Below are 25,355 nucleotides of genomic sequence, written 5' to 3'. Positions count from 1 at the left end.
GCATATGTACTAACTTCCCTTTGACTGATGAACGTTGCTAAAGAGAGACACTGTCTGACTGTCTTGATGGCTATCTGTATTTATAAACAGTTGGCCATACCATATTAAAAAAAAAACACCAAGTGATAAACAACTCAAAAGAAGTTAAAGAGACACGATTGTTCCTATGACTATAGCAGGTCACTGACATGCCAGATTAACTATAGTCATATGAAACAACCCGTTCTTCTTCTTTTGAGTTGTATACATTAAACATGAAACTCAAAACTGGTTTTCTATTTCCTAGTAATTAGTCCAACACAAGAATCAGTAAATATAAGTCTCGATGTATACAGTGCTTGTGTACATGATAATGCAGCTACAACAAACTCAAAACTATCTTGGCTGCTTAAGCTAAGATAAGCATTTTGCTTATCTGCTTAAATTCTTTCATAAAAACTCTCTACAGGCCACAAAAACTTGCACCCTTCATTCCGATCAGGCTCATTCCACTTTCCTCATCACTGTTTGTATTAAACAATGCTAAAAGGGTTCTCTTAAACCATACAGAGGGGGTCCAAAAAACAACCATAGAAAACCTGTGAATGCACACAAACCTGAGGTCAGACATTCTGAACTTAGATCGCTAGCTTGTTTGTAATTTCTTCAACTTAAGCTGAAAGGTTCAATTAGTCGTACAGAAATAGTTTTAATTTTCTTTTCAGGTCTTGCAAAATTATTATCCAATCTGTCAAAAGTCAGTGAAATGTAGCAGACGAAATGACAAATAAACGGGGCCTCTTCTGTCCCCACAGGGGGGGTCCCTACCCTCAGCCAATGGCCCCGAGGCTTTACAGATTCCATTTGGCTAAAGGCTGAATTGCTGCAGGCAGCCCCCATGTGGGATGTGCATTTACCACATCAGTGAAGAATGGGCTCAAGGGGAAGTCACCCCTTGTGGGAAACAAAATTGGCTTTTTTTAAAAAACAATTTTATTCTGGAATCTAACTTTATGACATTAAAAATTAGTCAATTTGACAAAAAATCTCACTTTCTGAATGGATTTATCGGTTGTAAAGCATTTTTATATCATAAAAAGAGGAACAAATATGTCAAGATAAGGCAGCAGTGTTTGGAATGCCATCAAAGTCTCCAGTGTCACTCTCTCCATGAGGGGACTGTTATATTTATGTGGAGAGCTGTTTGTAGTAGCTCCGACATCCAATACAATCTCTCAGCTCATGGTTGTGAATCAGACAAGAAGACAGCAAACACCAACGATTATCATTTTGGTCGAAAATTTCCAATTATTTAGACATTCTCTTCTGCCAAAACTAGGGTAGGTTTAGAAACCTTTCAAAGCTGACCAGAGAATAGTACCAGTCTTGAGGATAGAACCCCACCTGGTCAAGTTTGGTAATGATAACAGTTCCCCATCCTCACTCACTTTCCCTTACCACCCCAGTTACCCCATACTGCCCACCCTGTCAAACTGTCTTCCCACCCTGTCAAACTCTCTCCCACCCCATACTGCCCACCCTGTCAAACTGTCTTCCCAACCCGTCAAACTCTCCCCCACCCCATACTGCCCACCCTGTCAAACTGTCTTCCCAACCCGTCAAACTCTCCCCCACCCCATACTGCCCACCCTGTCAAACTGTCTTCCCACCCTGTCAAACTGTCTTCCCACCCTGTCAAACTCTCCCCCACCCCATACTGCCCACCCTGTCAAACTGTCTTCCCACCCTGTCAAACTGTCTTCCCACCCTGTCAAACTCTCCCCCACCCCATACTGCCCACCCTGTCAAACTGTCTTCCCACCCCGTCAAACTCTCCCCCACCCCATACTGCCCACCCTGTCAAACTGTCTTCCCACCCCGTCAAACTCTCCCCCACCCCATACTGCCCACCCTGTCAAACTGTCTTCCCACCCCGTCAAACTCTCCCCCACCCCATCAAACTGTCTTCCCACCCCGTCAAACTCTCCCCCAACCCATACTGCCCACCCTGTCAAACTGTCTTCCCACCCTGTCAAACTCTCCCCCAACCCATACTGCCCACCCTGTCAAACTGTCTTCCCACCCTGTCAAACTGTCTTCCCACCCTGTCAAACTCTCCCCCACCCCATACTGCCCACCCTGTCAAACTGTCTTCCCACCCTGTCAAACTGTCTTCCCACCCTGTCAAACTCTCCCCCACCCCATACTGCCCACCCTGTCAAACTGTCTTCCCACCCCGTCAAACTCTCCCCCACCCCATACTGCCCACCCTGTCAAACTGTCTTCCCACCCCGTCAAACTCTCCCCCACCCCATACTGCCCACCCTGTCAAACTGTCTTCCCACCCCGTCAAACTCTCCCCCACCCCATCAAACTGTCTTCCCACCCCGTCAAACTCTCCCCCAACCCATACTGCCCACCCTGTCAAACTGTCTTCCCACCCTGTCAAACTCTCCCCCAACCCATACTGCCCACCCTGTCAAACTGTCTTCCCACCCTGTCAAACTCTCCCCCAACCCATACTGCCCACCCTGTCAAACTGTCTTCCCACCCTGTCAAACTCTCCCCCAACCCATACTGCCCACCCTGTCAAACTGTCTTCCCACCCTGTCAAACTCTCCCCCAACCCATACTGCCCACCCTGTCAAACTGTCTTCCCACCCCGTCAAACTCTCCCCCAACCCATACTGCCCACCCTGTCAAACTGTCTTCCCACCCTGTCAAACTCTCCCCCAACCCATACTGCCCACCCTGTCAAACTGTCTTCCCACCCTGTCAAACTCTCCCCCAACCCATACTGCCCACCCTGTCAAACTGTCTTCCCACCCTGTCAAACTCTCCCCCAACCCATACTGCCCACCCTGTCAAACTGTCCTCCCAACCCCCATACTGCCCACCCTGTCAAACTGTCCCCCACCCAATCAAACTGTCTTCCCACCCCGTCAAACTCTCCCCCACACCATACTGCCCACCCTGTCAAACTCTCCCCCACCCCGTATGCCCATCCTGTCAAACTCTCTCGCACCCCGTACTGCCCACCCCGTCAAACTCTCCCCCACCCCACACTGCCCACCCTGTCAAACTCTCCCCCACCCAATCAAAATGTCTTCCCACCCCGTCAAACTCTCCCCCACCCCGTACTGCCCACCCTCTCAAACTCACCCCCCAGCCTTACCCTCCCAACCCGCCTTACCTTACCCTCCCACCCAGTCCAGCCTTACTCTCCCACCCCATCCTGCTTCACATGCTCCCCCTCCCCAAACTCCCCGCAGCACTTGTACAAACAGCCCTGACAGTGAGGAGTTCCATCCAGCCTGGCCAGTAAACACAGCGGCCATATTTATTTAGAGAGAGTGGCATCTTATCAAGCTTGCCTGCAAGACCACACAGTCAGCCGGCATTAATATCCAAATGAATGCCAATTGCAAGAATCCCGCAACATCAGGCCTGGGCCTCTCGTCTTCCCTCACCCTGGGCCTCCGACTTGAAGGGGGACCCGACAAAAATAGACCTGGCACTTTGCCTTTGTAATATGTTCTTCTCCCTCTCCCAGCTAGGGAGGAGACTGGAGCGACTGCCTACTGACAAATTGAACAGTTCACCTCTGGGAAGCCTCGTCAGAGGGAACATCCAGCGATGTCCCAATCACGACTTTTTTCATCTTTTAACAAGCATTGGCAGAGTCAAGTCTTTCCCTTTTCAAAACTTTAATCTCCCTACACCTTACTCTTCCCAGAAACATTGCCTGTATGACTTCACTGTGGCTTAGTGAATTAGATTCTGAACACAGTAACGATAAGAGTGAGCAATGAATACTGGACAATATTGGCACACACATGGGAGTCTGGTACACGCAGTACACAGAGGGTGCCTGGAGGTGGGTGGTTGGTGGTGCCTGGTAGTGGGTGGCGGAGCCTGGTAGTGGGTGGCGGAGCCTGGTGGTGGGTACCTGGTGGTTGGTGTTGCCTGGTGTTGGTGGGTGGGACGTGCCTGGTAGTGGGTGGTGGAGGGTACCTGGTGGTGGAGGGTACTTGGTGGTGGGTGGTGGAGGGTACTTGGTGGTGGGTGGTGGAGGGTACTTGGTGGTGGGTGGTGGAGGGTACTTGGTGGTGGGTGGGTGGTAGAGCATGGTAGTGGTGGGCAGTGCCTGGTGGTGGTGGGCGGTGCCTGGTGGTGGTGGGCGGTGCCTGGTGGGCGGTGCCTGGTGGTGGTGATGGGTGGTGCCTGCTGGTGGTGGGTGCCTGGGGTTTTGGTGGTGCCTGGTGGTGGGTGGTGCCTGGTGCCTGGTGGTGGTGGGCGGTGCCTGGTGGTGATGGGTGGTGCCTGCTGGTGGTGGGTGCCTGGGGTTTTGGTGGTGCCTGGTGGTGGGTGGTGCCTGGTGGTGGTGGGCGGTGCCTGGTGGTGATGGGTGGTGCCTGCTGGTGGTGGGTGCCTGGGGTTTTGGTGGTGCCTGGTGGTGGGTGGTGCCTGGTGGTGGGTAGTGCCTGGGTGGTGGAGCATGGTGGTGGGCGGTGCCTGGTGGGTGGTGGGTGGTAGAGGGTGCCTGGTGCCTGGTGATGGGTGGTGGGAGGTTGCCTGGGGTTGGGTTGCAGAGGGTGCCTGGTGGTGGGTGGTGTCTGGTGATGGGTGGGTTGTGGTGGAAGTTGCCCGGGGTTGGGTGGTAGAGGGTGCCTGGTGGTGGGTGGTGCCTGGTGGTGGGTGGTGCCTGGTGGTGGGAGGTTGCCTGGGGTTGGGTGGCAGAGGTTGCCTGGTGATGGGTGGTGCCTGGTGGTGGGTGGTGGGAGGTTGCCTGGGGTTTGGTGGTAGAGGGTGCCTGGTGGTGGGTGGTGCCTGGTGGTGGGTGGTGGGAGGTTGCCTGGGGTTGGGTGGCAGAGGGTGCCTGGTGGTGGGTGGTGGGAGGTTGCCTGGGGTTGGGTGGCAGAGGGTGTTGGGTGGCAGAGGGTGCCTGGTGGTGGGTGGTGGGAGGTTGCCTGGGGTTTGGTGGTGGGTGGTGCCTGGTGGTGGGTGGTGCCTGGTGGGAGGTTGCCTGGGGTTTGGTGGTAGAGGGTGCCTGGTGGTGGGTGGTTGCCTGGGGTTTGGTGGTAGAGGGTGCCTGGTGGTGGGTGGTGCCTGGTGGTGGGTGGTGGGAGGTTGCCTGGGGTTGGGTGGCAGAGGGTGCCTGGTGGTGGGTGGTGCCTGGTGGTGGGTGGTGCCTGGTGGTGTGTGGTTGGAGGTTGCCTGGGGTTTGGTGGTAGAGGGTGCCTGGGGGAGGAGGTGGCGTGGGACGGAGGAGGTGGGGGAGATTGTGGTGGTTATGTCTCTGTAGTAACTTGGGGCGGTCGGGTAGCTTAGTGGTAAAAGTGTTTGCTTGTCACGCCAAAAACCCAGGTCAATTCCCGAAATGGGTACAATATGTGAATCCCATTTCTGGTGTCGCCCATCATGATATTGCTGTAACATTGTGAAAAGCAGCGTAAAAACAAACTCACTCACTCACTCACGCTGTAGTAACGTAGTAGTGACCGGGAGGTGGGGTGGGACGGAGGAAGTGGGGGAGATGGTGGTGGTTGAGTCTCTGTAGTAACGTGGTAGTGACCGGGAGGTGGGGTGGGACGGAGGAGATGGTGGTGGTTGAGTCTCTGTAGAAACGTGGTAGTCACCGGGAGGTGGGGTTGGACGGAGGGGGTGGGGGGAGATGGTGGTGGTTGAGTCTCTGTAGAAACGTGGTAGTCACCGGGAGGTGGGGTTGGGACGGAGGGGGTGGGGGGAGATGGTGGTGGTTGAGTCTCTGTAGTAACGTGGTAGTGACTGGGAGGTGGGGTGGGACGGAGGGGGTGGGGGGAGATGGTGGTGGTTGAGTCTCTGTAGTAACATGGTAGTGACTGGGAGGTGGGTTGGGACGGAGGGGGTGGGGGGAGATGGTGGTGGTTGAGTCTCTGTAGTAACGTGGTAGTGACCGGGAGGTGGGGTGGGACGGAGGAGATGGTGGTGGTTGAGTCTCTGTAGTAACGTGGTAGTCTACGGGAGGTGGGGTGGGGCGGAGGAGGTGGGGGAGATGGTGGTGGTTGAGTCTCTGTAGTAACGTGGTAGTGACCAGGAGGTGGGGCATTAATGACATAAAGCCTGCAGTGATAATCTCCTGTCTACAATAAACCAGTAGAAATGAGAAATAGATAGTTTTCGCAATCTGACAATATCATCAGATTTTCCACTTTTTAACTTTTTTCTCTGCAAACACACAAGTTCTGAACTCTAGGATTATTTACAAAACTGAAATTCCAATCATATGTGAATTGGCTGGTGTAGGTCTGGCTATAGCATGCATCCCAGCAAATGCCACACACGAACCTTGCAGAAGAGAGTTGCCAGCCTTGCCAGAGGCACTAAAACGTTGCGGGCTTTCCTCAATTTCCCAGCTGTGTTTTACAATGATAAACAGATACGTACTTCCCAATTCTGAGGTAAACACTGATCCTGTATTTATTCCAGCCAAATCGTTCTCGTTTCTTTGGCAGTAAGCAGTTTCATGTTCTTAAATCCTTTTTGACGATACTTCACTTTGACTTGGTTTTTGACGTCTGCTCACATCTAGTGAAAATACCCCAACATGAAACACAAAACCCAATCTCTTGTATCTGTAAATCTTGCACAAAGACCACATAAAAAATGCTTCCGAAGGGTCATAAAAAATTAAAATCTTTAAAAACGTGTTTTACTACCTCTGGTTGTTTGGTATTTGAATTTGAAATTTGAGCCACTGACATAAAAGGGCACATTTTAACAGCTATCTGCCCCCTATAAAGAACAGTGGGTTGATATGGACTGCCATACTGTTTCATTCTTCATGTTCCCTTGGAGGTTTTTATTAAACAAATCCTGGTTGGCCATTTTACCAAAAAAACATCACATCAATTTTTGTGCTGATTATCATATGACCTTGAGTTCGTGAAGTGTGCAAGGTCATGTGGTGGGTGACAATGACAGAGGCCATGTCATGAATGAACATATTTAAGATTTGTTTTTCTTTAAATGATACAAACTAATTCAGCCCAATGTTTTAAATAATTATCACAACTTCCTATTAATTCTCATAAATAGCAATAAACATGATAAAAATAGCATATGCTGAAAAACAGCCAGAAAATAACACCAAGAACCTCATATATAAAACTGAGACAGTTTGCTTACATTAACATGTGGAATGAAATGATGAAGAAAAGCCCTTAAGAATGATACATAAAAGACTTGTGATTAAGTAGAAATATCCCATAATAATATTTGAAATTTCAGTATTTCCTATTCAAATATTTCAAATAACTAGTGCTAATACTATACTGAAATTGTAAATATCTTATCATTTCTTTCCCATTTGAAACAATCCATTGAATTTAAGCTACATTTGGTTGATCCATAATATTTATTGTTACCTGCATACAGATCAGATTATTATTCACAAAGGTGACTAAAATTCAAAGCTGGCCATATGTGCTAGTTTCCCAGCAGCAAAGAGAAATCAGTTATCATATCTTCTTCTTGTGGTCATTCTGTCTGTATTAACCACTTGCCAATAGATACTTTCCACACAACTATTTATAGAAGTTCCCAAACATGACAATAAGCTTTTATAAAACAACACCTTTGAAGAATGTGATCATTGACCTCATCAAGTGCTTGGTTGACCCTGCCCCTCCTCACTGCCCCATCCCTAGAGAAAACCTCCCACTCCAGGGAACATACCCCACCTTACACCTATTGTTATCTTTGTACATTAATTCTATCTCATCAGCTTTTTCATTATAATGTTATCTTTATACATTAGCCCACCTTGTGTTGTGTAAACATATCATGATATACATATACAGATATATATACATAAAAAGTGTTGTGTATTTATCCTATCTACAGTTCATAGAACAGCAAGTCTGTTCTGTACACACAGATCTCGGATCACAATAAGGTTAGTACTGCTCATCAACAAGAACTCTTAACTCACTCATTCACAATTCGAGAATTATCAACAAAATACTGTTTCTTAAAGACAATTATCCAATGACACCATGGGGCAGAGAGAGGAACACTCTCCGGGGCAGAGAGAGGAACACTCTCCGGGGCAGCGAGAGGAACACCCCCGGGGCAGAGAGAGGAACACTCTCCGGGGCAGAGAGAGGAACACCCCCGGGGCAGAGAGAGGAACACTCTCCGGGGCAGCGAGAGGAACACTCTCCGGGGCAGCGAGAGGAACACCCCCGGGGCAGAGAGAGGAATACTCTCCGGGGCAGAGAGAGGAATACTCTCCGTGGCAGAGAGAGGAATACTCTCCGGGGCAGAGAGAGGAATACTCTCTGTGGCGGCGAGAGGAACACTCTCTGGGGCAGCGAGAGGAACACTCTCTGGGGCAGAGAGAGGAACACTCTTTGTTCGGTTGCGGTAGGAATTGGTGACCTTTTGTGGGTGGACTGACGCGGTTACTGTGGTATTTACCATGCAGATCTGACTGAGCTCCGTCTAACACAGGAAGTACCAACAGTCACCATCTTGCATCAGCATGTTAAATGAATCAAGTCTAATTTTAAGGTCAAGCGAAATTCCTTAAAACTTTGGTTCAACTATTCATTTAACTAATATTGACGTAGAAATACAATCTTGAACAAAAGTTGACAGATCAGAATCATTAATGTGAAAATCTATCTAAAGATTGACCATAAAGGTAGACAGAACTTATTTTCATGAAAATGGGTAAAATATTATAAAAAATATGCCTTTCACTTCTTTTTAACAAAAATTATTATATATTTTTTTATAAATGTAAAATAACTTCAAACTAACCCCCAAATTATTTTTTTCAATTGTTTTTATTGACAGCAACTGCATATTGACCAAAAAGTATGTCAAACAAAAAAATATATTGGTCTGGTCTATTCTATAGGTTAAAAAATGTGAGTCATAAATGTATGAGAGATAGCAACTTCTTGATAAAATTCATTCATCTACTCTTTCAAAAGCAGTTTTCCTTTTTCAATGCAAGTTAACCCCTTTCTCAAGTCTAAATACTGCCAATATGGCCATTAGTATGTCCAAGTGAACTTTCTCTTCTCTCTCCAATTGATCTGTCAGTTTGTGTCGTGTCAAGCAATGTATTTCAGTACGTCAAGAATCCATCACTCAGTATGTAATATCATCAAGATAACATACTAATAGAAACATGTCACCAACACACACAGGATCTCCTATTCTGTATTGTTAACTAAGAGAAGAGGTGTCATATGCAAATATGTACTGTAAGTAAAAATCTACAATTCTGATAAATGGGCCTCATATTACACTGAGGCAAACAGACTATGGAAGCCTAGCCTGGTCACCAAAACATATTTACCTAGAAATTATTTGCGAAAAACCATATTGGCAGTTTCCCACTCACTACTTTCAAGGGGGTCGACCCCATTCTCTCCTCCAAACACAGCCAACAGAGAAGAGGAGTGGTGTAGACGAGCATAAATATTGAGCTATGCTGATTTATATGTAAAACTTAATAGTCTCTTTTCTTACAGCAGGCAGCGAGGATGTAGTCCTGTGTTTGAGAGTCGACCACAATTCACTGACATATTGCGGATTTTTTCAACCACAACTGCCTCGAAGACTTCATAATTATTTGATTAGGGATCTTCTAACTCGTTTCTGTGGGGAAGGAAAAGGGTATGACATATTTGAATACTGAACTGTACGTTTTTGTTGGGACGGAGCAGGGCCGGCTTTCATGAATGAACTGGCGAGTAATTTTACACTTGGGCAATCTTAAATTGCATCTTGATTATGTAGGCTTCTGTTGACAAAGCAATGATATAATGGTGAGATTCTGAACTTTATGTGTTGAACGGAACAAGGATATATCTGTCAGTTAACTTTTTCATGATTTACTTCCAAAATAGTTCAAATCTACTGACAGTGAATGATTATAAACAAAACAATATATTTGGAAAAGAAACCCAATGAATATGTTCCTTGAGTATTAATGATAACACTCCTAAAAACTATGAAATATTCAAAATCAAATTACATGTAATTGTACATTACAACCTGGGAAAAAAACAACTTGAAACTGTCAACTCTTTCAACACCAATCTGATTATCAGCAACTTGTCTATGACAGCTCCAACATAAGCTCTTTGAGTGCAAGCACTACGGTAGGCGTCTATTATTGGTATCGGCTGTTGATGAAATCACAGCCACTGAAACTAGGAAGGGCTGAGCACTGGGTCGGCTTTGAGGGGGAAATTCCTCACACAGCCAACATGGGTGGTCTCGCCTTCGCAGTACCGCCATGTTTTTATAGCCTCTCAGTCCCAATTTGACTGACCGTCCCTCAATAGCCCTACATGGCTGAGTGACCACCAATAGCTGCCTTTGTCCCTCACCCGATACGCTCCTGGTCTTCCCCCACATGTCCACTTTCACCTTGTTTGAAAAGCTTAATATTGGTTTATGTTTCCCATACCACTAATGTTCTGTGAGTTGATTGTGTTTTCATAAAGATTTTCCAGTTTTAAGTACCTCTTGTCTTCATTGTGAAAGATTTAATTTTTTGGCTGGGTGTGAAATGGATGAGGTTCTCAGGTTGTACATAGCATACCATTGACATGTGTCATCAAGGTGGCCCAGTATTTCACAACCAGGGTCAAAACGGACATGCAAATATTTCCAAATATCATGCTGGTAAGCCGGCTTCACAATTCTGCATATTCTTCTTGTTATCATAACATCTATTTTAACAGAAATAAAACATACCTAGTTTTTCAGAAAAATACACTTAAAACACTATGCTTAGAATAGATTCATACATTTGACATGATATTTTATACATTTTTTGTAAACATATGGTTTCTCATCAAGACAAAATTGGAAGAAACTTCCCAGCCCCAAAAAATTGAAAATGAAGTAAACACAAAAAATAAATTACCATTGAATGTTACCAGTTCAACATTATCCTTGCCTTCTCTGGAAACGCAATCTAATTCTCAAGTAAATTGTCCCGTCATCTTGGGTGTTCAATAAAAGTAGATCTTGAAACCAAATCATTTCCTACCCTTTCAGAAACTAGAGGCTAACCTGATGACTATACAGTACATAAACTGCGTCAAACAACATCCCCAACAGGTTTTTTACTTGAGGAAACTCAAATGAAAACAACACAGGCCCCACAGAATAGTTTGAGACACTAAACAAAATACCACTTTATTTTTTCTAAGACTTGCTTCAGAACCTTCAAGTAAATTGCAAAAACATTATGTCACTTCCTCTTATCCCCACGTCCATCAATGTAAAAACTCTAAAAGAAACAAATGAAACCGATCATCATTGCTGGCAATTGAGGTGTAAGTTTTCAAAGAGTATGACATCATAATTGATGTACATTTGCAGTGTACAAGTCACACATGACTGTGTACTATATCTGTCTGCTCATTCCGATGTGGACTACAAGGGAAGGTACAGCAATGCCTGTAGACTGGAAGCTGCTAGCTGTCCATGTGGCACGCCACCAACAGTCTCCATATAAAACCTCTCGCCTATAAAACACTGAACCCACGCTGTTCCCTCCCTCAGTCAGCACTCAAAATCACATCTGAGAAAAGCCACATGTTTTCGTCATTTCAAACACAATTGAGCTTTCCTGACACAACTTACATCAAATCTCCAAAGCAAGGTACACAAATTCAAAATTCCCTCATCGAAACGATCTACAATAATGTTCATCTAAAATACCCGATTTAGACATGTTGCGACTTTAAATAATTTTACTTCCGATGTTTGGGAAGCAGGGACAGGCTGTGCACAGAGTGTGTAAGTTCCTGGTAGATAAACACTGTGACAGTTACGAGAGACAGAAAAAAACAAAGGGGTAGGTAATATTAGTCGAAGGTCGGTGATGCGAAAATCAGATTAACTGATTCATCAAGGGCTTTCTTTCAATGTGATGGAAGCTAAATACATTCCCTATTACTGTGCCAAAAGCCAGACCTTCCTATCTCCCACTAATCTCACTTACTATGATAATGGCAACTGAAGCTAACAATATCAGGCAGGCTTACTGGGTGGCTGTTCTTTAATACCGACACATCTGCCTCAAAAGATCAGGTGTACCAGTGGCATCATAAACATTCCCCTCATACGTGACTTGCCATAAAGCCTGTATATATCTCACTAGGGCTTGTGGAACATTCATTGTTCATTTCACATCAATTTCACCTTAGGATCTTGTCATGTCTGTTTCATGCTTGATCTTGTTAATTTAACCAATTCAGTTTTTTTTCAGAACAATCCAGACCACTTATTATAATTATTGCATTAAATTTTGAATTTCTTTAAATCGCATTTTCTCACCCCTCTTCCACAGTTTCTCCCTTTTACTTCCACTTTCTCACCCTGTTTACAAAGGCAAGTTGTCTAACACAGATTCTCACCCTGTTTACACAGGCAAGTTGTCTACCACAGATTCTCACCCTGTTTACACAGGCAAGTTGTCTAACACAGATTCTCACCCTGTTTACACAGGCAAGTTGTCTAACACAGATTCTCTCCCTGTTTACAAAGGCAAGATGTCTAACACAGATTATCACCCTGTTAACAAAGGCAAGTTGTCTACCACAGATTCTCACCCTGTTTACAAAGGCAAGTTGTCTACCACAGATTCTCACTCTGTTTACACAGGCAAGTTGTCTAACACCGATTCTCACCCTGTTTACAAAGGCAAGTTGTCTAACACAGATTCTCTCCCTGTTTACAAAGGCAAGTTGTCTACCACAGATTATCACCCTGTTAACAAAGGCAAGTTGTCTACCACAGATTCTCACCCTGTTTACACAGGCAAGTTGTCTAACACAGATTCTCTCCCTGTTTACAAAGGCAAGTTGTCTACCACAGATTATCACCCTGTTTACAAAGGCAAGTTGTCTACCACAGATTATCACCCTGTTAACAAAGGCAAGTTGTCTAACACAGATTCTCACCCTGTTTACAAAGGCAAGTTGTCTAACACAGATTCATGCCATCAAAAAGTTTATCTGACACGACAAGTCCACATATCATGTGATCAACAAGTCCACCTGACACGACAAGTCCACATATCATGTGATCAACAAGTCCACCTGACACAACAAGTCCACATATCATGTGATCAACAAGTCCACCTGACACAACAAGTCCACATATCATGTGATCAAAAAGTCCACCTGACTTGACAAGTCCACATGTCATGTGATCAAAAAGTCCACCTGACTTGACAAGTCCACATGTCATGTGATCAACAAGTCCACCTGACTTGACAAGTCCACATGTCATGTGATCAACAAGTCCACCTGACACAATCACAGTCCACATGGCATATCATGCTGTCCAGAGGCTATGAAATCAAGAAGCATAAATGTTCATCTCGCCTCATCATAACAGGACTGTGTTCAATGCCTAACTTGCTATAGTCCCAAACATGGGCAAGGCTAATTCCGTCCTTATAATGAGGCATGACTGTACACAAAAAGAATCAAAGGGGAAATAGAGACAGTTGGTCATACCAATAATCAAACAGGATTTTTACACTGATTTTTTAATTACTTAAATCATTTTTTTCAACTGTGTTTTCAGCTCTCTCTTTTTCCGTGGATTCCACTTAACAAGACATAATGTTGTACTCACTTTACGACAAAGTCGAACTCTGCTCCCACCAGCATAATAATCCCCAGTAGAGTGGACACGGCGCCATGCACGACAGGCGCGAACGTGTGCTCCAGCGACATCAACATGCGTCTATTGCGATTTCCAATTGATGTGATAAATCCCTGTCAGGAAGAAATGTGATGTTACTAATTCATCCGAGCAACCATGCACATGAATGATTTACTGTTTATTGATTTAGAAAAAAGTAGCAGTTAATATAACAAAAAAACAATAATAAATATAAAACTAAACCTTACAGGAACCTCGGCATGTAAATGTGTTATCAATTACAAATCAGTTTCACATTGATGAATGACCAAGTTATTGAATGAGAATACCTCCCTGCATGGAGACTGAAGGAATGTGCAACAGTTTATTACACCTGGGTGCACATGCAAGACATGAATACACAACCAAGCTCCAAGTAACTGTCAATCAGACCTTGATCTCGCCTGACCTTTCGAAACTGACGCCTAATCAGAAGCATGTGCGGCAAGACTTCCTCTATTTATTCATACTAACGACTTTATAATCCTACACAGTCTCATCCCGCCCTAATCAACAGCAAATCACTGGCCAAAATTTGTGGCTCAGCGTTTGACATTTGCTTGTTGTATTTTGCTGTTGTTTTCTCAGTCTGAGGGGGAGAGGAGGGGGGGGGGGGGGGGGGGGGGAAGAAGACCTACCACAGCCACATGAAGGGTGAACTCCACGCCGATTCCCACCGTCATGATGAGGATGACGGCTGGTACAGCACTTAGTTTGATTCCAATAATCCCCATGAAGCCAAAAAGCTCCAAGAGAATCATACTCAGCACCACAACCTGCCAAATAAGGGAAATAGTTAAAACGCTGTTGACTACATAAACAAATTCAAAGCCCTATAAAATTAATGCCAACTCTGATGGTTTTTTTCACTTCAATTCTTCGTATTGGTGGTGTTCATGTCTATGCATAGATGTTTAAGTGTCTTTAAAAATGTTGCAATCATCTCGAAAAGTTCCATTGCAACAAATAAACATATGAATATGGCCAAACATTTAAATTCCTCTTCTGAAGCCATCTGTACTACCATGGCTATGTCAATGGGTTCCCCACGTGTGGAAGCACCATCCCTGCTGGGAAACGTCTTCCATCACTTTCTGCTATTGACATACTCCTAAACATTGACAGCTACTGATTGTTGCTCAAACACTGTCTGCTGGTGTTTCTCTCATTACTCTAGATTTTCTTACCACAAAATACCTCATGCAGTTTCGGTAGTTAGTAAACAAAACTTTAAATTTAAAAATATTGTTCAAATAAAATTCAAGACAGCATGATTACTCTCTAAATTTGAGGACTCACATGGTGGTCTAAATTTTAAAAAGTTATTCAATTTATGATCCTCATGAAAAATCTTCATCACTGGCATTTTTTGGCATAACTAAATTGAGAAATTGCAATGATCTGTAACCCAAAAAATTTATAGATTTTTACAAGGCATACGATATATAAAATATGTTTCTGTAACAATTCAAGAATCTGGTTGCATAGAAATCGTTGTGTAAAACAATAAAATATACACAGAATGACAATGAAATTGACAACTTTGAAGTTTTCATGAATTTGACATCATTGAAATGCATAAGACATTGATGGTGATGAAATGTACAAGACATTGACATTGAAATGTACAAGACATTGACATTGAAATGTACATGACATTGACGACGATGAAATCAAAAGGACACCTACCACAATAAGGGCGACCCATGGATTCATTAGCACCACTGTGAGGACGATGAAGGTGACAACGAGGCTACAGATGATTGACAGCATCATGTAGAAGCGCAGGTTGATGTACTGCTCCCAGTACGTGAAGGGGATGCCACTGGGGTAGTTCGGGAGTCCCTTGGCCGAGAACAGGTCACAGATATGACGGATGTTCACAATTGCTTCAATGATTTCCTCCGTGTTTGACAGATTGGTCAGGTAGAATGGAAGCTGCGTGTAGATCAGGGGCTGGGACTTGGGGACTGAAACAAGAAGTGCCATTCATAAATACCACTCTTACAATCACAAAGTCAGAGTCAATACATGCCTGTATCACCACAGAATTCGGAGTACAACACATAGAGAAGGTCCAGGCTTGGAGTTGTACTCTTGTACTCTTTGTGTTGTTGAATGAGATCATCATAACTGCTACCTACTTTTGTAGTTGACTTGAGTCTTGTCGTCGACCCAGGAGTTGGGGACGGGATGGAAGTTGGCCTGGGATGCTGTATAGGCTATCACGTCATTGGACCACCACGCTGTCAGGTAGTTGTAGAAGGCTGGCTGGTAGATGAACCCCTTGTCATCGACGAGTCGAATCTTATTTGCCTGGTTAAATACAAAAAATACATAAATCTAATCATTTCTTCACAACATCATTTTATCATCACTGTAAGTGAAGATATCTTCTCTTACATTTAATTGTCCTTATATTGATAAAAATATTATATTTTGCTTAAATTATCATGTGTAATGTAAATATGTAAATATATGTGAAATGTACAGACATCCATTGAATTGAAATGAACATGCAATGCCTACCTGCTCCATGTCGACGGGCTTGTTGACATCACCTGTCTGAACCAGAAGCTTGTAAGCCATAACTGCTTCTCCAGTTGCATTGTCGTACCATCCCTTCTCATAGAAGCGTCCATCTTGCTGCTCTCTGTCATAAGCCGTCTGAAGATCTGGAGACCAACCACAGACACTTTACTGAGGAGTGCATACATCCCACTCTCAGACTGCACAAAGGCAAGCCAAAACTACTGTGCATGAAACACTGACACCCGAAATTTACATGAAACTAAAAGATCCTACCATTTGAGTTGTTTTAGAGGTTAAACAACAGTGTGAACTAAGAAGTTGGGAATCAAACCCAGTCCAACCCTGACAAGTCGACCACTAGACTGCCTTGCTACCCCTGCTACATGTGAAGTTACAGCACTATCATTGATGCCTCAAATCAACATACCTGACAACCACTGCCTGAAGAGATCGAGCCAGAATGGTCGCACAGACACGTCTTCACGTTTGATGATTTTGTCCACCCTTTGGAACGCCTTATGATAGTCATACAAGACATCCTGTCTCCCTGCATAGTCAAAGTTTCCCTGAGTTACTGCATAAATATTGTAGAAGCCAAAGTATTTGGTCTGTTCTTCCAAGAACTTGCGTTCTTTAGTTCCACGGGGCACAACGTCTGTAAGGTCAAGACCGTCCTTGACTTGTACCGTTCCCCAGATGCCCAGAATCAGGAACACAAAAAAGAACACAACCACAAACACCTGAAACCAAAAAAAGAAAGGAAACTTCATACATTTTTCAACTTATCCTGTGCATTATGCATTTCTCATTCTTCTTTCGATCCTAAGCAGAAACATGTCTAAAGGGTTTCCAACTTCTAAAAGTAAGTAAAATATATATCATGTCCATTCACCTCCCTCTCATACTGATACATATCGTGATAATTGAGTCACAATGTGATATTATCATGATACATAATTGTGTGCTGTTTTTGTGTGAAATGTCCCATGTTCAATGTGGCCATGCTGTCAAGAAGTTATTGCTATCAACCAGCTTGTTACAATCACATGCTGGGTTAATTTGGGCTTGTTCTAATCATTTATAAGATCAGTTTTAGCATTGTGTTTCATGATAGGTGGTAAGGTAATGCCAGCCCCCATATTTACCAAGCCGTATTATTGTGAAAATCAACACAGAATCTAAAAATGAATCCATACATAAGAACTCCCATCACGTCACATCAACAGGTGCAAATTCACCATGTATTGACACTTCAGTGAATCATGACACCCCTACATTAACAATCATTATACAAAACAGTATTGAACAATCAGGATAAATTGCTGGAAATCCATTATACCTATAAAACGTCTTAAGACATAGAGAAAATATATACCGGTAATAAATTTATATTATACTTTGTTTCACATTATTTTCACATGAAATCAACTACCAAATACCCTTTAATAATCTTATTAATTAATTGTTTGATTTTATGGCAATTCCCATATTCCTTCTTTCGCATATATACAACACAGTTCTCAAATCTCCCAAGATGGGGAGGCGAGCAGCCATAATCCCTGGAACAACAACAGTCCCGAATAGACTGATACTATCTTAGAACACAAACACATCACTTTACTCATCAAATTGAAAATATTTCTAAAGAACACCATAAAAATGCCTCCAATCCCATGATAGTGTTCCTGTAAAAAACCCTTCAAGTCATGAGTGAAAATAAAAACCATTGTCTGGACTTAAAAATCCTGACTCGGGCTCAAGTTCCGCAATAAGCACAGTTTCAATGTCTCCATATGTCCAGTTGAAAAATACCTGACTAGTTATTGTTACCTAGGGGTTTCAAGCTCACCTGTAGGTGATGCTCGTTAGCAGTCTACCTCAGGTGAGAGCCAGCTATTGTTGTCTTTCTGTCTATTGTATAAGCTCCAGGTAAGCCCCCTTGCTCAAACAGTGTAACATGATCTATTGACGCAAGTGGACGGAGACAAACAAAGATCATACCTTGGCCGGCGTCTAATGATCACTGCAAACAGTGGTGATGTGTCTATGTTCCACTCTAACAAATATCACGCTAGAATTTCACGTTTTGGAGTTCTCAACTCTTTGAAGGAATGCATCCTTAACTGCGATCACAAATGTACTGGTTTCAAATTGACACTTGTTAATCATTTTGTTGTATTAATCAGCAAGTCTGAAATGGATGAGTCGTTTGAAATAGATATGAAATGTACATACCTTCATGGGAGTTTTCTGAAGAGAAGGCCCATAGATGTTTGTAGCGAAGCATGTTAGAGACCAGGAGAGACATTCGCGCTGAGCTCGTACACACCGGTCTCTGCATGTCATGCTCTCTTCGGGCGTCAGACATTGACGAGATGACGTTGTTGATGGACTACCTGCTAAAAGAGTTTGTAACTTAAATTATAGATATGTTCCTTTTTGATACATATCAGTTTTATGTTACAAATACTACATCACTTAAAACGACAAAGAACTGTATATATTTTCATTTTATTTAACACTTGTGATACTGCATTTATCATACAACTGAAATCGACATAATATTGACAGATCTGGCAGCCATTCCATGAGTTGATTCTCAGAGTGAAATCGACATGATATTGGTATCACCTTTAACTACCAGTTATTCCGGAGTGAAATCAACATGATATTGTTGTAAAACATCAATCACACACCAGATGATATGGAGTTCAGAGCAATCACAATGATATTGACATGATCTGTAACTTACCAGTCGATACATAGTTATTTCCTCGGATGGAAATCAACATCCAACGACACTTATCGCTACCCTCCCAGATGGCTATAAGGAATCATGACCTACCTGCTGATGATATGGAGTTATTCCGCTGCACAAAGGCGCCATCGTTGGGTGCTAGTGTGGTGATGGTGTGACCACCATCGGGCGAGGAGTGGGTGATGGTGTTGTGCATGACGGTGTTGTAGCTGGGGGGTGGGCTGTAGCTGGGTGGGGGACTGGCCTCCCGCTGGGGGGCCTCCACATCTTGGGGCTGGGGCTGGAGCTCAATCACTTGTGTCGTTCCAGGACTGAAAACAAAACATTGAGTAACGATCATGTCAAACTTTTTTATTTCTTCGATTGACAGGGTAAGGGATGATTTATTACATAATATTATCCAAATCTGTAATAATGAACAATGAAATGAACGACAATGAAATGAACGACAATGAAATTAACAACAATGAAATGAACAATAACGAAAAGAACAACAATGGGTATGTACCTCTGAAAACAACACAGGACATCCAAGCGTTTGTCTTCTCTGCGCACTAGGTCAAGACTGATAATGGCAGGGAATATAAGTAGAACTGAACCCATGTTGAACAAAACCAAGATTGCCGCCTGAAAAAAAATGCATTAAATATGAATTCAAATTAACAAATTAACCAGAATCAAACAATTTTTTTAGAAAAATACCCAATCTGATCCAGCAAACAGCCATCCCCAAAACATAAATCCGACCCTCACATATTTATTTTCTAATCTACTTTACATGTAAATCAATTAAGAACACTACAGCCTCCAACAGAAGGTGAAAGATCAAATTACTTGACCCCCAAGAACTCCACACAGTGTGGGTGGCAAACTCTCCCCAGCTCCTAAGAGGTTTATAGGCCTCTCCAGGATGGTAATTGATTGTATTCGGGTCGTATAACAGGCCATTTGATGGACATCTGGCCCTACTTCCTGTCACGCTCAGTGCAGACCCAGGTCAAGCAGGCTGGGGTCAAGCGTAATACAGAATATATCATTAAAACTAAATGGCTTCATAAAAAATGATAGGTGACACAACAGTGAAAAAAGCTTGAATTTTTTTTAAATGTCTGCAAAAGTTTTTTTAACAGTTCATAAAATATGTAGTGACATGTACCTGTAAGGAGAAAGCTCGCAATGCTGGGATTGGTATTATGGCTGCTGTGAAGAATGCTAACATGTTGCTGATTGATGTCAAAAGCACGGTGACACCAGTTCTCTTTAAACATTCACCTGTTTGCTCCTGAAAAAGAAACAACACCTCTGAAACTATGTAAAAGAAACAACACCTCTGAAACTATGAAAAAGAAACAACACCTCTGAAACTATGTAAAAGAAACAACACCTCTGAAACTATGTAAAAGAAAACAACATCTGATACTGCGTTAAACAGAAGAAAAAATATCGAAAAAAATATTACTAAATGCTTCACGTTGATTCCCAGTAAATGAATATGCAATTATTAACAATGAAATGTACATGTTCATGAAAGAAATTTATTACAATTACAATGCATGTTATTTCTGAATACATAGCATAATCTGTAACTGTCAGCAAGTAAGAAACATTTCTGTTTTTACAAAACAATACTACATATTTTGTTTGCTGTGAAAAGTGCAAAATTGCTGATACAGCATTTAGCAAACACTCACTCACTCACTCTTGCTCCACATGTTGATTAACATCAAATAGCTTATGAAACTGTAGAATGTTGAAAGTGTGAACAACCTCTTGAAATATACATGCATCAATTTCAACAGCTGACATGTGACAGTGAAAAGAAAGTGAATGTTTTCATTGGCTTATAATGCCATTTCAACGTTAAGAACACCGAGAAATAAGAACATAGAAGCATACAGTGAACTAGGGAATAGACCAGGACGTCGTGCAATAGACGAGACAATGACACGGGAAACACTTGGAACAGCAAGACTATCAATAAGATTAAGTAACACCAGAACTTACATCGTCCATGTATGCACTGAACATAGAGGACAACATGGCATTATAAGGTACTCATGACACTAAGAGAGAGAAAAATTGTATTCTATCTAATCTTTATTAGAATTAAATTCTATGTAGTTTATTTTTATTCTATGTAAGTCTTAGCAGTTGATAATTAAGTAAATTTGGTTTTGGGGAATGAAGAATGAGTGAATGAGAGAAACATTGCTTTCAACCATATCATAGCAACCTGTAATCAAAACGTTGGGTATGAATACACACTATGCCAGCCAGGTAGCAACAGATGGCCAGTGTTCGTCAGCAGGACATCCAATACCCATCTTGACTACTAGCATAGGATAGATAAACAGACAATTCACACCAAGAATTGTGTTTGTTCCCCAACAAGCAACTTTAGAATGAAGCAATGTTGTGAGAAGTCAGTCTTTCACGCACTGCATAATGTCTTACATTGCACTTATTTCAACAATGGAATTTGGATAAAACAACATTCTCCAAATATGAAAGAATTTTGGCAAAGAAGGGTAACATGCTAAGTCTCAACGATAACAGATTGGAGCGCCCCCTGCATCCTGTCATGACAAGGCAAGACCGGAGCCAAATCCTGTTTGAATTTACAACAAATAATATCAACACTGGGCCAAAAGAAATCAACATCTTTCACATTTCTTTCATTTGTGACTTTTGCCGTAACCCCTAGCCCTGAAATGTACATGTTTTCTACAGGTCCTTGACGCCTCAACACGTCTATTTGACCAGGTGGTCTCGTGGGTATGGTGAGCGAGTTGAGAGGAGTCGGATCTCAACAAAGCATTCCCAGGGAGGAAGAGTGGTCCAATTCACAATGATTAGAAGAGCAAGGTGCAGCAGATAAAAACAGGAACAGTACAGGAGCAGTGAGGTAATGGACAACTCCCGCCAACACGGCCTGATAATGACGGTGCCCATTAACCCCGAGTGTTTGATGTTCCCTTTGGTCAGTATTTGATGTGGCCTCTGCTTAATTGCAGGCTGACCACTACTCTAACACACACCTGTCCACACTGTGCTGGCCGGTGGGCAGTGTTGCCAATGGCCAAGACAATTAGCAAACTTCAATGTAATCAATCATACAGGGGTTTCAAGACAAGGGCCTTCATCTTGTTTACCCAGGTGTTCTTGGTAGATATTACAGAAACTTAAAAATAACAAATTTAACGTCTTTCATCCTGTTTAGTTAACTAAGCAAAAGTAAATATACTTCTAAACTTCCTGTATATACACAAAAGGGTACATGAACACCAAACATGGTGAAGCTGAAAAACATGGGTATATTTAAAGAGTATTATAAATAAAAAAACACTTAAAATATTGTCATATGTCTGATGACAAAAACCTTAAAATTAAATAAAATTACTTTGAAAGTTTGTTGAGAGTATTCGACAAAGAGTTTTCTAGAGTGTCTATAGCTGGTTGTTCCTGGTTGACCCCCCAGAGGGGGCTGTTAGATAGTGAATAGTGTAACGCGTAACTCTAAACAAAGGGAGATAATGATGAAGAAGGCCACCCAAAAAGTAATCTGTAAGGAATGCCGGACCCATTTCCATTCTTTCAATGTATACAAACATGTCACGTTAAAAAAAACTTGTTTTCCTTTCTGCAAGAAGATCCCAAGAGTGCTTTTAACCCTAATGATGCCATCGATATATTTTTTACATGTGGCCCCCCAAATACCATGAAAAACCTGAAGCTTTTAAGAACAAAAATTTTCACAGCAGTTTAAAATTATTAAAAGATTATGTTAACTCATTAAGAATACTAAATTCAGAAATATTTCATAAATTAATTAGAATTAATCCAAATCAAAACTGAAAGAAACACACCTGCCATTATGAATGGACATAGCCTAAATACAAAGCTGCCGAGACAAAATCTCCTTACTAGCTAAGGCAGCACTTGCGAAGCTAAACAACAGAGACATAGTGTAACACCACTCAGATTGGGGCGACCGAGAACAATGGGATAGCATCTGTAAACGCCAGAGTATTTAGTCTACTACGTAATTGTGTATATTTGTGGCTATGATTTGTTCGCCTATGAAGAGAGTGGCTCCTCGACGTGTGAGGGTTTATTGTTCCAGGTAGATCTAACGGACTCCCTACTTAACCTGCGAAAGGCGATGCAGGATATTTTAATTTGGGGACGGAAACAACAGCTTTGTGGTTAAATTATGTTGGATGGTTCAGGCAATGCAATGAAATATGTGGCCAACATGTTGGTTGTCATTATGTTGATAATACTTGACACTGACATGGAATGAAGCAAATACTGATATAGACATGAATCTATGCATGTAATGTTGACACATATATCAACAATAACATCAAAAGAGCAATCGACAAGTGAAATCGACCACAGCTTATGGTTGATTCCTTACATCATTTAATGTTAATACAGGAATATTATGATTTTTTTTCATTTACTGATGCATGCATGCCCAATGGATAAGTTAGTACTGATGTGTTAGTAAAGCTTGCTATGTCCATGTACACTGCATGAAATAGACAACACTTACGGAATATGGTATCTTGCTCTGCCCAATTTCCCCATGAGTATGGGCAATTAAAAACATGTCATCGACACCTAATCCAAGAGCGAGAAATGGGATTATCTGAAATGGAAAATAACAAAATAAATAATTGATCATTCTCAATCATACATCAACATGTAGAGAAAAAATAACCATTTTCTATTTTTAGGTCTTTCTGAAGCTTTAATAAGATTTGGATTAAAATGAACAAACTTCTTAAATTCAAAATATTTGATGAAATGTATGGTATCTGTACCTGGGTTGTGGAGGCATTGAACTTAATTCCTAGAACAGAACACACTCCAAGACCTGCCGCCACAGACAGCGCCACCAGCAACACTCCAGCCATTCCAATACCACTCTGGGAGTGGACAGCGTCGTTCCATTTCAGTAGAGACACACACGCATAAACAAACTGCAAGAGATGGTCATAAAACAGTTAGTTAAACTTAAATGCAGATCATAAATTTTGTTGAAAACTAAACATATGTCGAGGGTGTATTCTAAACAGGAGAGCATTCTGGGTACTTTCATATTTTAATATTAAAATTAAAGTCTGTTGTCACTCAGTTGAATTAACACTGAATTAATGAATCGATATGAACTTACCATGAGCACATATCCCAGTACAACTCTGACGCCACTGATACTTGAGAAATCTTTCATGATATCCAACAACGATGTGTACGAGAATGCATAAACATTATCCCGTGCGCTGTCATTAGCAATCTTGTTGACAATCTGAAAATATACATATCTTTTTAGTGACAAGAAACACAAACAAATAATTGCATGGTTAACCAAATATGACACAATGACATACTGAATTTATTTTGTTCCTTAATTTGTTTAAAACTTTTGAGCAAGACCCTCAATAGAACAAGATAAATAACTTAGTTACAGCACATTTACTTGGGGACAACACACTTGAAGAGGTTATTTCGCTACTTACATCTGAGAAATTCCTCTGCCATGTTTCTAGAGCTCTCTTTGCATGGTCTTGAGACCAAGCCACACTGGCAACATCACTTGTCTGATCAAAATATTCGAACATTTCTTTCTCCCCCATCAGCTGGAGCACAGACTGAAATGCCTCCACCCTGAAACCAACATCACTTGTACATTTGCCATTTATAGACATACCTTATATAGGTTTGGTTGGTGACTGATTGACAAATGGAACATCTACAACAACAACAGGGACATGGACGTGTCCAGAGAAGAAGACTCAGTGATATAGACAACACTGATGGAAACAGCTGTCATACACTTACCGTATTCGATGTAATAAGCGCCCACGGCAATATTTGCTAATATATTGGCAAGTGAACAATCCCAATTAGCATCCCTTCCGATTGATCAATGTACAGAAGTCTTATTTATTCGTGTATAATACGCACTCGTGTGTTATATGCACCCTTAATTATGGGCAATTAAATTCTGGAAAAATATATCTGTCGTATATAAACAGTTCAGACCGTCAGCATAAACAACGAAATTTATCTTTCGACTCTGTTTTTTCCCACCAAAATAATATTCTAATAAGAGCCCCCTATTTCTATTTTTTCGAGCGCCCTGGGCGCTTATTACGTCGAATACGGTATATGGATGGATATGATATTGACAACACTGATATTGACAAACTGATATTGAAGACTGAGATATACACAGCAGTGATATACACAGCTGTGATATTGACAGCAGTGATATGGAAGACTGTGATATTGACAGCAGTGATATGGACTGTGATATTGACAGCAGTGATATGGACGACTGTGATAT

General features: G+C 42.2%; 1 protein-coding gene across 3 annotated transcripts in view; it reads right to left on the bottom strand.

Annotated features, from left to right (window-relative positions):
- Window positions 1–25,355, bottom strand: part of LOC124113094 (protein patched homolog 1-like) — a 66,191-nt gene that overhangs the window by 5,658 nt on the left and 35,178 nt on the right. For 2 of the 3 annotated variants that reach the window (XM_046473351.2, XM_046473353.2), the window contains 14 exons: window positions 24,526–24,673; window positions 24,183–24,314; window positions 23,830–23,988; window positions 23,559–23,654; window positions 20,157–20,282; window positions 19,509–19,627; window positions 19,088–19,311; window positions 18,478–18,641; window positions 16,670–16,982; window positions 16,240–16,385; window positions 15,855–16,026; window positions 15,400–15,680; window positions 14,349–14,486; window positions 13,642–13,784 (listed from right to left, as the gene is read on the bottom strand). In XM_046473351.2, coding sequence (XP_046329307.1) covers window positions 13,642–13,784; window positions 14,349–14,486; window positions 15,400–15,680; window positions 15,855–16,026; window positions 16,240–16,385; window positions 16,670–16,982; window positions 18,478–18,641; window positions 19,088–19,311; window positions 19,509–19,627; window positions 20,157–20,282; window positions 23,559–23,654; window positions 23,830–23,988; window positions 24,183–24,314; window positions 24,526–24,673 — 2,361 coding nt within the window. The remainder of the gene's footprint in view (window positions 1–13,641; window positions 13,785–14,348; window positions 14,487–15,399; window positions 15,681–15,854; window positions 16,027–16,239; window positions 16,386–16,669; window positions 16,983–18,477; window positions 18,642–19,087; window positions 19,312–19,508; window positions 19,628–20,156; window positions 20,283–23,558; window positions 23,655–23,829; window positions 23,989–24,182; window positions 24,315–24,525; window positions 24,674–25,355) is intronic. The other variant, XM_046473352.2, reaches the window with a different exon arrangement.

Source organism: Haliotis rufescens, unplaced genomic scaffold (genome assembly GCF_023055435.1).
Source record: "Haliotis rufescens isolate VD_foot unplaced genomic scaffold, xgHalRufe1.0.p SCAF_2, whole genome shotgun sequence".
NCBI classification, from domain to species: Eukaryota; Metazoa; Mollusca; class Gastropoda; order Lepetellida; family Haliotidae; genus Haliotis; species Haliotis rufescens.
Note: the sequence above shows the minus strand (reverse complement) of the source record. Positions and strands in the feature narration are given on the sequence as shown.